The 14029-nt window shown below is 41.0% G+C and overlaps 1 protein-coding gene across 9 annotated transcripts in view; it reads right to left on the bottom strand.

The window, feature by feature from the left end:
- The window catches only part of SLC6A6 (solute carrier family 6 member 6), a 56483-nt gene that overhangs the window by 27739 nt on the left and 14715 nt on the right, over positions 1–14029 (bottom strand). For all 9 annotated transcript variants that reach the window (XM_080993493.1, XM_080993488.1, XM_080993489.1 and 6 more), the window contains 2 exons: positions 1286–1525; positions 521–655 (listed from right to left, as the gene is read on the bottom strand). In XM_080993493.1, coding sequence (XP_080849619.1) covers positions 521–655; positions 1286–1514 — 364 coding nt within the window. In that variant the 5' untranslated portion in view covers positions 1515–1525. The remainder of the gene's footprint in view (positions 1–520; positions 656–1285; positions 1526–14029) is intronic.

The raw sequence follows: 14029 nt of genomic DNA, 5'->3' as shown, positions 1-14029 counted from the left end.
CTCCACTGTCCCCTTTTTCAGGGTCTATCTCCTCCTCAGAAGGCAATACTGTGGATGTGGAGGAGATGTCAGAGGGAACTGCCCACAGAGGCAGCTTCAAGTCCTCACTGTCCTGGACACTCTGGCACAGTAGGTCATTCTCAAGCTGGGCCTTGCATCCTGCTGTGGAATTCCTGCCAGGTATGGCAAGCAGGTGTTGCCCTCAGTGCAAAAATGTCTCTAAGACCAGTACTGTTTAACTTTTCCCCAGAGAGGTGTGTGACAACCATTCAGCTGGATGGGAAAAAACTAAAAGGAAAGGATAGGAATTAAATAAAATCAGAGTCACCAGCAAAGTTAAGGATAAAACCTGTTTCCTGCCCTGCTGACCCCAGTCACAGGGAACCATGCCTCTGAATAGTCTCACCCTTTCCTTTGCATAGCTGCAAGGTGAAGGAAGAATGTGACAGAATTTTGAGAACTAACTTAGATGTGTGCATGTACATATATATATTTATAACGAATTTGGCAGATAACTAACCGGTGAAGATAGGGCAGATCTTTTCCCAGCATGTAATTCCTCCTTCGGAGGTATACTGTCCTAGTGCCACCTCCAGGAAAAACACAGGAAGACCTCCCCCAAACAGAAAAATGAAATAAGGTATGAGAAATGCACCTGTAGAGAAAACACAGAAGGAAGATTAGGAAGATTCTATGACTCAATGATTTTTTTTCTTAATGGAGTAGCAGCTGATGGTGGTATTTAAGTATCACTATGAAATCTGGCCCATGCCCTTGTTAGCATGTTCTGAAATTGCCACTTAAGAGCAAAGATTAATAATCAGACTTTAAATATGTTACACAAATGCCCTGTTATTTTCAGATTAAGAAATGGGGAACAATGTGAAAGAAAATGTGCAACAGAATGGTTTCCTTTCATTGCATACTGGAAGATTAGGTAAAATCTCAAGGCAATTGTTTTCTTGTTTTACAATGTCTCAGAATTTAATGACCTGCTGTTTACAAAGTGTACTGCATGTAACAGCTGTAAGAGTTTTTTAAAAGCAAATTAAATGCAGTGAAATGCATTTGTGACTGGCTTTCGCTAATATGAATCAAATTTCCCCTTTTTCAAAAAAAAAGGGGGGGGTGAAAAGTGGCTATTAGTCCAATAGCACTTCCGGTTGTTTTTAAATCTTGATCTCATTCATCTTCAGAGCAGCCCTGCTTCCCCGCACACCCATTCACATGAAAGGGAGCTGCTATCCACATCCCAAACCATTATGGAAGCGACAACAATACTCACCTCCGCCATTTTTGTAGCAGAGATACGGAAATCGCCAAACATTGCCTAATCCAATAAATCCTCCAGCCACAGACAACAGAAAGTCAATCTTGCTGGCCCACTTTTCACGCTGCGGTGGCTTCCCCTCTGCCTCATCCTCAGGGCGTGTCCCAGGGCTCTTGCCAGGGGAAGGTTTGAGAATGTCCTTGTGGAAATCTTTCAGACACTGCAATTTCTCCTTTGTTGCCATGTTTTTGCTTTCTAAAAGGAAGGAAATTACAATATAGGTTTTATAATCCACATTACTTGGAAGACAAATAGGTACCTGTGCTTACAAATCATCTTGGCAAACAAAGTTTCCTTCAAATTCACCCACTTTTTCAAGCCAGTATATGCAGAGGAAAGATGCAGCTGACAGTTATTTCTGTCTTGACCCCACAAATGAGTTTAAAATACACCTGTGCCTCTTTCGTATTGACACCTATTAAGGGTCTTTTCACAATAGACGTTTAGCATTCCAGGTTCCTGAGCAGTCTGGAAAAACAATCCTTGGATCCTAATGACCGTGTTAGTAAGATACTTTGTGTTAGAGAAGAGGCGGAAGCATCTTTGTTACTCAGAGTATTAAAAACAAAAGCAGCATTGCCATGTATTGCAACACCTTTTCAGGACAGCAGGAAGTAAAATGGATCCTTTTTTTTGCACAGAAAAGATGTGAAAGTCCATCTGAGCCAGGCCTGTAAAAACAGGCGAACTGCCACCGTTATGCTTTTGTTCCCTTTCCCTCTCAGAGCCACCTTTCAGACTGGGGCTCAAGCACTTGTCAGGCTTCTTCCTAAAGCTCCTTTGGAAAGCGGCTGTGGATTAAGGTATAAGAGTGCAGAATAGGTAATGTGTGCATAACAAAATTAAGAGGACAGGTAGAGTTTCTAGGGAGAGGGCAGAAGTGTGTGTCCTGGGGATGAATGGCAAAATAGTGGAGGTGTTAAGGAGGGAGGGAGGGAAGAAGGAAGGAAAGAAGCAAGGAAGAAAAGAGCAGTGTATTCTGTGTCGGAGATGGGAGATGCCAGGCACACACCCAGCCACTGCGAATTCTCTTGAACATCCTTGCTATTCCTGGTGTGCAACCCCAGATTTTGAAGTACTCTTTACCTACAGTTGTGAAGAGATTATCAACAGGCTTAACTCCTGTTTAGGCAACTATCAGATCGCACTCTGACTTTATGTTTACATCAGCTTAGTAAATGGGAGAGGACCACTGTAGAAAATCTGCCCTCTATTACGTCACCACGTTACTTTTTCTTTGCACTGACCCAGTGTCCATTCCAAGCCTGTAATTTCTCTCCAGAATCATCATCGGCTGAAATATTAAGGGTTTAGGAAGAGAGTTATCATGGAGCTTCTATTAAAAGTGATCCCCCACCCCCCGCTTTAAACATAGTGATTTATCCTAATGAGCGGAAGGATCTAAAGCAGCAGTTTCTTTCTTCTTCTATTTTTATATCTTGGTACTGATTAAACAACAAAACCCCTGCATAAATAAACCTTTCTGTTCAGTTCAGTTTCAGCATACACCCCCGCCTCATTTCACTGCCATCTCAGCATCTCACTTGGATTTCAAAATAAATAGGACTGACTCACTCCTGATACGCAATAGAATCATGTTCTTTGCTATAGCAATGGCTTTTTAGTTAATGAAATAGCCAATGACAAGGCTTGCTTTATGAAAACTCCAGGGCAAAGTGAACCCTAGAAGGTCACACTGGCTTATAAATATTGCTGTCAGCTGTTAAATTGCAAAAAGTATGCCATATATATATGTATCTCCATGTGCACACACGTGGACACACACACACTTGTGTTATATATGTTAGATTAAAAAAAATGGAAGATAAACACACACAAGATTTCATCCAAAGCGCATGTTCAAAACAGGCCACATTTGATCAGATTCAAATGTGGAAGCTGTGGGAGGTATGCCATTTACACTGGAGCGCTAAAGTAAACTTCCATACATTGCAGAGACTAGGCACATATAGGCTGTCTAGGTTGTCCTTATTTCTGCATACTTGTGCTCTTATATATTAGAAGGGCAGTCAATCCAATCCAGTCTTCGTATCTGTGTCACATGGCTTATTTTTCCTCCAATCAGAGAGTTATTCTGTACCGAGTTATGTGAATGGAAAGGCACATAATTGACTTTCCATCATTTTTTAAGCTTGCATGATGATCCTACATTGGAATCAACACATGCAAATAATCCTACCAACATGCAGAAGATGACTGCTGGATGAGGGCAATGATTTAAATCTAGAAAGTTTAAAATATAACACTGATAGAAAGAGATATAGCTAGTAAACACTTAAACCTAACATTCATGATGGAAGACATTAATACCTCATGCTTAAACCATCTAAATAGATCATGCTGGACACAATAGGACTTATTTCCGAGTAAATGTGCATAGGACTGCACTGCAGATCTGTTTGTATTTACATGGTGCTTTATTAGTGAAAACATCTAGGTTTTTATTGGGCTTATGCAAAGCAGTTCATTTATTTAAGGCTGCAACAATGTTTTTACTTGTTTACGCAAGTGTCACCATAAAAACTGAGTTCATATTATCGCAGTGAAACCTGGAATTAATTTGCTGCTTTCTGATCTGTAAACAGATTTAGCTTGTATGGCAATGACCTGAAACTAGGGTTGACATTAGTTTGGCAGGAAATCTGCAACTGGAACATGATTCTGAGACTGATATGCATCAATGTAACCATGCAGATGAAAACCTTTTCATAAACCATGAATAAGGTTTGGAGGGAAAATATATTTGCTTTTCATGATGCTATTATCTGGAAAAAGTTTATTGGAGCCATTTTAATCTAATCTTTTCAAGTGTGCCTAAACAGACCATATGCAACACTGAATGCCAGGTAACAGATTGTCAATTAACACGTCTAGCCAACTTGTTTCAAAGGGTTGGTTTAGTATGGGAACTATGATGTTACAGAATAAGAGCCGGCAGGCTGACATATTAGACACTGAATCTTAACCAGTAATTAAGTATGTAATACAGTAATTATATCTACACTAGTAGATATGGAGAACAGCAAATTGGAACCTCTCATTTGCAATGGTCCTCTTCAAAGATTAGTTTCACTTTATTCAATACATTTGAATTCTCATGTTCATTTTTGAACAACATTAAAGTAGAGATATTATAGAAAGTAATAGGTCATGGCTTTATATAACTGAGACAACAAGCAGAAGAAATATATGTCCTACAATAGCTTTCATCTGAATCAGAGTTCAGTGTGTGGCATGAGACATCCCCTTCCTCCTGAGGTTGAGCTCTGTCACTATTCTGAAATTTCCGTCTACCCATATAAATTAGCATAGGTGAATCAGTGCCCTCTTTTATAGTGAGGAATTTCCTCTTTTGGGCAGGTATGTGAATGTCCACCTTAATCTTGCCTGCTGAACATCTTGCCTACCTCTGCCTACTCCAAAGCCCAAAATGTATTCGAGATCTATCATCCACCACCCTTTTCTAGGGCCGCCATACGTCTGGATTTTCCTGGACATTACCAGGATTTCAAAGGCAATTACAAAATTGCGTGGTTTTTTGTGTTTCTGTAAAAAAAAAATGGATTTTTTTTAAGTCAACAATTTTGGGGTGTGCTGGTTTATACTTTTTGAAATATGGCAACCCTCCCCTATTTCAGTCTTTTGGAACATACAGTGGACTTTAAGGGAGAGGAAGGTTTAGTTGGGAGGACCACACTTAAGTTTGTAGAGGCCCTGCCTAGGTAAGAAATTTAAAAACCTTGCAATCACTTTGTCACATCAAAAATGAATGCCAGAACTTAAGCTTTAATAAAATCTATTTGCGGGGGGAAATCTATGTAAGAATCTGGGTTAAATTAGCAGGTCCTTGATTTTAAAAGTGGGCTTTTTCAGATTCACTGGATGTTCTTACTTCTTGAATTAACAGGGAACATTTGTTTGGACTGAAAAAATATGGTGAGACTGGCCAGAATAAGTTCACTTCAACGAGCATCAAGTGCTTTCGGGCATCACAACACAAATAGAGCAATGCTTGCAATTAACTCATGCTAGTTGTGTGACTTCTTGGTGTAACTAAATTCAAGTGTCTAAGGAGTCTTCAAATGGATTCCTGCTTTGAACTGACAAGATCTGAGGGCCCGTTTTTTTCATAAACTGTTTTGCAGATCACCCCCATAACAATCACACTGAGCAGTACCACAATTCTATCTTATGACATAAACAAACTTCTTAAAATGCTACCCTTTATTGTGCTCATATCTCAGACTTAACCCTATGGCCCACCCATGGTCTCCTGACTATTGCCAATTACAGGAAATGCCAAGAGAAGATGAAAAGGAGGTGGTTCAAGGCACTGCACAGTTGAGGAAAATTCCAAGAAAACTGTGTGTGTTTAATGAAAGGCATTGTCCTGAACACTAATAGGATTTGTTTTTAATTTCCTGTGATTTTATTCCACTGCATTAAACTACAATGCCTTTTAAGAGATAATAATCAACAAGCTGATATGAAGCTGGAAGGCATTTTTCATGCTGGAAACCAGAGCTATTATTTCAATATCAGCTAATAGGAAACAAAGTAACTCAAAGACAGAAACTCTATGTTTAAATATAACTCAAATTCATGGAGAATAAAATGGGCAATTCTACTTCTAAAGAACATGCCAGCTTCTAGGAGACACATGTCTGCTTTCCTTTCAGAAAACAAGGGCTTGGCCAAAAACACTTAAGATGGCTGAACAATGAAGAGAGCCAAAGCCACCATTTATAGAAGCAAGTCTGAGTGCAGCCAAAGGCAAGTTCCTTCCAAAACAAAAACTGGGTGGAGGGAGGGGGGAATATCCAGGCCAAATCCTGTTGTTATTTTACTGGTGAGTATCCAAGTCTGTTCATCAAATTCAGAGCAATTGTCCAGAACTTTCAATGACATTACAAAGAGGGATTATTACATAATCAGTAAGATATGGCTTTGTTTCTCTTTGGCTCCCCAAACACATACTTATTCTTAGTAATAAGACGTCATCTCTGCTTCCAGGCTCTAAGCAAACCATTCAATAACTAGCAGTGTCCCACTAAACTATCAGTCATGAGCATTAAATGCTCTGGGAAAATCTGCTGACATTACCTCTGTCAGTTCTGGTTTGCATTGCACCCACAGGCTCATGCTCTTCTTCCCACCTTTCCACCTCCTCCAGCCTCTGGCACAGCCATGAGATCAGAAACTTTCACTCCTGTTTTCAATTAACTGCAGTTTAGCATTCATCTCAACTATAAGTCAATCTCAACTATAAGTGGGACCTTCAAAAAATGTTGAAGCATGGAGTGCTCCTTCTTCAGGATTCTAGCCACTGTATTCCATCTTTTCTCACCCCCATTTTCAATTTATCCTTCCGTCAGTCAGCTTTCAACAGCCAATGAGCATGCTCAAGCCTCATCAGACTGGGGTTCCCACCCTGTGTGGGGCTCTCCACTCCTTAGATTTCCCCCTAAAGATTCAAATCTGTGTACAGTGGTACCTCTGGTTACGTACTTAATTCGTTCCGGAGGTCCGTTCTTAACCTGAAACTGTTCTTAACCCGAGACACCACTTTAGCTAATAGGGCCTCCCACTGCTGCCACGCCACCGTCACACGATTCCTGTTCTCATCCTGAAGCAAAGTTCTTAACCCGAGGTACTATTTCTCGGTTAGCGGAGTCTGTAACCTGAAGAGTATGTAACCCGAAGCGTATGTAACCCGAGGTACCACTGTATTTCTGCAAACCATGAGGTTCCCCCAAGCCTGCTGATTATTTCCTTTTCTAAGTGGATAGAACCATTTTGGCTACATAAGCAATGGCATCCACTCCTACTAAGACTGGAAATGGTATTTGGTTGAGTGAAACAACACAGCTTCATAAACCATAGTTTGGTTGGCTTGTCTCGTTAAAGCATAGCTAAGCCTAGCCGGTTTATCTACTTTCAGGCATAACGCTGAAATGTGGCCAACTAAAAAATGGAACTGAGGATAGTTGAAAATGGAAGCTAAAGCTTCCTTGCAGCTGCACCAGGGAGAGAGGCACGCATGACCCCAAGGCACATTCACATAATTTGGTAATCCAAAACCTCAGTGATCAAAACACACACTAGAACCAGGATGGGTGGTCTCTAGGTCTGCCAGCAATTTCTTTTGCCTCCTAGTAATTTTGGGAGCCAGAGATTTTAAACAAAACATTAAGTACTAAGCACACACATTACTAGAGGACTCACTCCTTTCCACTGTATAATGAACAGCAAAAACTTCTGGGCTTTGCTATTTTGAAAGAACATGCTTCAGTTTTACTTCTCTTGTTTATCTTAATGCACCTTCCAAGCAGATTGCCACATGCCATTTATACTGCCTTCTGCTTATCTGTTTTATTTTTCATTATGTGTTGCTCTGCAATGAACTGAGGATGTTTCAAAGTACAAGCAAAGCGTACTATGAACTGCAAACTCCTAGAGTGAAAGTTGCTTATATCACAATGTCTCATGTCTTTGTATGTGTAGAAGCAGTGGAAAGGATTAAAAAATCTTCAATTGTGAGGAAATGTAAAGAACTTACATCTTAATGAGCAAAATGGCAATGCGCACTGCACCAGTATTTGAAATTATCTAGGCATGGGTAAGACCCCTTGCCCTTTTTATCTGTATAATTAACACACTATGCTTTTGTACATATAAGCAGGGGAAGTAATGAGATCAGTGTGATCATCTCACAGAGGTGTGATGGTTTAGTTAAGCCAGTACAAGCACAAGATACAACTCTTTTTATTTAGCTAGGTTCTCATCATTTCAGCTTGATGTTCCATGAAGGCTTATACTGTAAGATCAGACACCCAAATCTGACTGGCTAATAATGCTGGAACAGAACAGTGCTCATAAATGAGTAAGAGGCAGAAACGAGCAAGTAGCTCGTAGCTTTCCTGTAGCGGATAGAACAGAGTCATCCTATCTTGCCTAAAGTAGCACTTTCCTATAGCACAGGGGTCAGCAAACTTTTTCAGTAGGGGATCGGTCCACTGTCCCTCAGACCTTGTGGGGGTCTGGACTATATTGGGGGGGGGGGGAATGACTGAATTCCTATGCCCCACAAATAACCCAGAAATGCATCTTAAATAAAAGGACACATTCTACTCATGTAAAAACTCGCTGATTCCCAGACTGTCCGCGGGCCGGATTTAGAAGGCAATTAGGCCGGATCCAGCCCCTGGGCCTTAGTTTGCCTACCCATGCTGTAGCAGATAGCACAGAGTCATCCTATCTTTCCAAACATGTTTAGGCTGCAATTTAGCCAAAAAGTGCAAAGCTTGCAGTGTTAAACTGAGGCTCTTTAGTATCAAAGCTGCCCATCTGTCACCTCCAGATTGACCCTACCATGCTATGGGTCAATTCATCTTGTCATTATTGTCTGCATGTAGCATTACCTGGGATTCCCTAAAGACACATTGTGTCTCAGTTTAATAACCATGGTTTAAGATCCTGGCTTGTTCCAAGGCTGATAACCATAGTTTCCCAGTTAATATGGGAAACTGTGGGCTAATTGGAGACCTGCAGCTTGCATAAAAGGAGGTGTTATGGGGCTAGCTAAGCAGGCAAAAAGCTTGTTCATATCTTGACCAAGTCATGATCACCCAAACAAACCCAATGTCACATAAAAACTGGGCTCTTCACAGGTGCAGTACACATTTTTAAACCATCATGAGATCCCAAGAATTGTTCCTGAGAAACTGTGGGTATATTAAGTGGAGACAAAATTCACCACATAAATCTGTTTGAAGACATGTTTTCCATACCATGAAAGGAATGGGTCTTTGAAGTAGGCGTGCTTGGAATACACTCCCTATCAGACACTGTCCCAGAAACAGGACATCTAGGCTTCCCTTTCATTGATCTCCAGAGTCAAAACAACACCACACTCTTTAGGCATCAGGACTGCTTCCATAAAGTAACAGAGCAGGAAAGAAATGGTGGCAGGCATCAACAGAATACAGATGAAGGACTGAAAGCTGTTATATCCTGCTGCAAGTATTGTTAATTCAGTAAGGAGAAGTGGCCTGGTTAAAGGTTGTTTTTGTTCATAACAAACCAACTTCTGATCTCAATTAACACCCCTGGGGGTGAGCTAGCTAAAAGGCTAATGATTGACAATAATCCAGAAAGGAGCACAAGCTTCCTGCTGCTTTCTCTTGATAAACTGCTGCTTTGATCATTACATCATCACTCCAGATGCAAGAGTGCAAAATGTTACTGTTTGGTGCTGGACAAAATTTCAGAGGCGACTAACTGCACCTGAAAAACTTACAGTATTAGGTGCAATTCAAATGACAAGTGCCTCTTATTTAAAATTCTGGGATACACAGAAGGCAAGCGTTCACAAATGCTATCCACACACATTTAATATTGCCTGGGGTACATATGAATGTCTTCTGTTTCTATTTCATTTCAGCTCGTTATGTGCCGCCATCAACTATCTGCATCAGTGATTTGTTCTTCAGGTCACTTTCCCATCCACAACCAGAGCACACTTTGCCTGACAATGATGTCACAGCATGCAACGTCAGAATCATTCCATTGCCCTGACAATCACAGACGGAAATGTATTTTGTGTGGCACAATGGGAAGAGGTGCCGAAACAATGTGGGCAGGCACTGTTAACATCTTCATGTTGGCCACTATTAAGAGCAACCATCCCAGGTTACACAGTACAGTTACACAGCAAATCTAGTGTATTATTAGAGATTTCATTGCATCACTAACAATGTAATCTGCTCTAAAACTGGAAACAGGGCCACAGCTCAGTGGTTGGTTGGCATCCATTGGGAAATAATGAAGGAGTGAGTCTTCAGGGATGAAGTCAAAGCATTAGAGAGTTACAGCACCTGCTGTGGCTGTAGAGGCCAATAGGGGAGAAGCATATTCTGTTGCAGCTGGGGCAGATGAAGGCATCCAATTGTGCTGATGAAGGTATACCAGTGGTAAAGCACATAAAAATGATTATGGATTCTGCCCCTGGGATTTCTAAGTGTGTGTGTTAAATATCTCAAGTGGCATGGCTAAGGATGAAAAGCCATCTGAGATTATGGATGGCTGCTACCAGTCAGGAAGCGAAGCTTTGAGGACTAGCAGCTTCACACGTTCATGACAACTAGGATACGTTACTTCAGTTGCCACTCAGTCACCAAGGCAAATGTCATGGTTTGTGGGTACAGACAAATGGAAGTACAGATCAGAGCTACTGGGATGATAAAAAGAACCAATAACAGCTAATGGATATATCTTGAAGAAGAAGAAGAAGAAGAAGAGTTTGGATTTGATATCCCGCCTTTCACTCCCTTTAAGGAGTCTCAAAGCGGCTAACACTCTCCTTTCCCTTCCTCCCCCACAACAAACACTCTGTGAGGTGAGTGGGGCTGAGAGACTTCAAAGAAGTATGACTGGCCCAAGGTCACCCAGCAGCTGCATGTGGAGGAGCGGAGACGCGAACCCAGTTCCCCAGATTACAAGACTACCGCTCTTAACCACTACACCACGCTGGCTCTGATAACATCTTTCTTTATGAAGTCTGCTACGATCTGCTTCATTTAGAGTTGGGCTTCCATTTAGGGGAAAAGAAAAAAGAAACAACTGAACAGAAACTAGATTTTATCATATTTGAAAGAGGAAATGAAGCTCTATGGTCAGTCACCAGAATGCTGGGAACAGAAGGTGAAACAGAAAGGGATCAGGATGTTTCTACAGAGAAAATGCTCTAAGCTACATAAACCTGCCAGTGAGGAAACTTACACTGAACTACTTGTTCTTTTCTGAGTGGCAAAACAGCACAAACACCCCCCCACCCGTCAAAAAAACTCTCATCATCTGTTGTTTCCTTACTTTCCTAGCCACACACATGCACGCTGATGGTGAAACAGCAGCAAAGAAGACAGAAGTCTACTGTTTATGCACTTATGTGGGTACAGAACAGACTGACTCACTGCCTAGAGTCAACGTTGATTTCTCACTCTCCATAGCTCACCCACTCACTGGATTCTCCACTGCACCTTTAGCAAGATGGTACATTAAAATGGCTACTCCTGCCCTGATTTTAGACAAGTAGCATTCATAGGGTGCCCTTTGACATGCTAAGTGAGCCCCTGCTACTGCTTCAAGACACTTTCTCCTCTTATTTCCAGTCTCATCAACCCCCCTCCTTTCTTATGCGGCAACAGCATCATGACTAATTTAATTACTCCAGAGACTACTTAAGTAGCTACTTAATGGGTATGTGAGAATGTGGCTGAGAGACTGGCTGATTGCACATGACAAGTTAAACCAAACCTTGACTTACCCAGACCAAAGGAGTACACATTCCTGGAGAAGGGTTTGCAGCTGCTTTGCTCCTTCCTAGTTCTTTTGCACCATGCCAGGCAGGCTTAGTTTATCATGCCATCCAAACCAGGACTCGTGGTTAAGCTCCTATCCTCACTAACCAAGAGCTATAACAAAATACAAGCCTTGATTACAACTTGTGGGTAAGTGGAACCTAACCACAAGTCCCAGTTTGGATGGCACACTAACTCAAACCTTGGCTTTGCTCAGCATGGCAGGAAGAATTTGGATGAGAAAAGTGGCTGCGAGCTCTTCTCCAGCAGCCCACACAGTTGCATGGTCTCACTAAACCAAGTTTTGGCTTAGCCTTTCAAGTGCACCAGGCCAATGTCTGCACTGCACACTAGAAATGGTTCTGGCATGACCTTAAACCGTATCCAAATAAATCCTAGAAAAAGCACTTCTGGGATCACCAACAGTCAGCATCAATAAGATAACACTTGGCTAAAGCCATGGTGCCCAACAACAATTTATGACTGTGGCACAGATATGCTCAAAGTGGTGAGGGAGTAGTCATCTGTTACATATGACCATTGCCCCAACTGAGCACCTGCCACTACTTCCTGAGGCACACACTCCACTACAACTTCCCCTCCCTAGTCAGAAAGTGTGCCAACTGGCATCTCTCAATCCTTTTTATATGGGAAGAAGCCAGGGAAATCCTTTGGGACCAAGGGATAGCAATACTATAAACTCTCCACAAGCCTGGGAAAAGGGAGTAGGAAGGATGGACAGCTGAATGGAAACACTGGATTAGTAAGGAAGCTGGTTGTAGAAGAGCCTAGGACCTGTGTATGTGTTGTGTATCTGAAATCCTATGATATGCACCTAGGAGCAAGTCCCAATTAGAAGTCAATGGGGCCTACATGCATAGCGGTGCCCTTTATGTCTATAAGCATTTAAGATTAGAAAACATTTATTCTTATAGTTAAAATGATTCTGTAATAGGAATATATTTTACTATATTTATGGGTCTACCAGTTATTTCCAAATTTCAAATCTTCTGCATATAACCTTGGGGTCATATAAGTCACTAGCCATTCTGTGTAATTCTTAACAGTTTTCCTGAAGAATGTGTGATAGAAGATCCATTTTTAAATCAGAAAATTATTTTCAGCACAATATTTATTACCAACAAAAACTTTGGCAATCAGATGCAAGAAAACGCTACGCTGTTGCTTTCTGCAAATCCTTCTGTTGGCTAATCAGATCAGGATTAAAATAAGCATTTCATTTCTCTAAGAAACCGAAACATGCAGCCCACTTCTAGATATCATGCTTTGCAAAGCAGAATTTGCAGAGAACTTAACCTACACTTTCACCTATAGACAACAACAGCAACAAAGCCACTGATTTTAATTTTGACTTCAGTTAGGAGTTTCACTTGAGTGAATGTGGAATCAATTCCTGAATCAAGAAAAAGAACTTTCCGGCTCTGTCATGGTACATGGAGCCTACTTGCCCTGAACATTCTTACCAAGAAGTGGTAAAAACCTATACTGAAAATTACTGTGAAAGAAAGAAAGCAAGCAAGACAGAAAGAAATTGTTTATCTCTTCTATTAGTTGCCACTGATTTCAGACAATGCTTTTGATACCATTATTTATATTTAGTTTGTGTTAATCTCACACACACTTTTTGCACTTCAGAAGCATGCAGAACCACAACATTAATTTGAAGAGGGTACAAAGCAACCAGTCTGAACAAAATTAATGGATATCCATGGTTATGGTCACTCAACCTTTAATATGTAATTTGCATTTTGATTTTTTATTCTTTTACCTTGTGGCAGAAAAATGAAACTATGACCAAGTGGAAAATGTTTGCAATTTCATACTACTACTACTACTACTAATAATAATGCTATGGAGATGTGAATGAAGTTTGCTATGGCAACATCTTTACAAAAGCAAAACAACAGAAAATGAGACTTTAAAAAATAAAATTAAATGCATATTTTTCCAGTTTGCTTGCAGAACAGGGAAATAAGACAAAGCATGAGCGATTGGGGGATGACAGCAGTTTTCAATAAACATGGATTTTGTGCTGCTTTTTAAGGAAGTCAAAGGTGCTTTCAATCAAAATTCAGAATAAAGCATTCCTCATTTTGATAGTATCCTTATCTGACTCCAATGAGGTGAACCCAGATTTTAAACAAAAGGGTGAGATTCAATGCAGTGAGTGTCAGCCTGCACACCAAAGCTTTCCCTTCTTCTCTCCTCTCCCCTGCAGCCTCCCCCCACAAATGGCCCCAGTATCTGCTCTGGTGTGTTGGGGGAATCTTCTGGAGCAGATTTTGGGGGCGGGGGGGGG

The sequence above is a fragment of the Podarcis pityusensis genome (assembly GCF_964106645.2).
Source record: "Podarcis pityusensis genome assembly, chromosome: 2".
Lineage (NCBI taxonomy): Eukaryota > Metazoa > Chordata > Lepidosauria > Squamata > Lacertidae > Podarcis > Podarcis pityusensis.
Note: the sequence above shows the minus strand (reverse complement) of the source record. Positions and strands in the feature narration are given on the sequence as shown.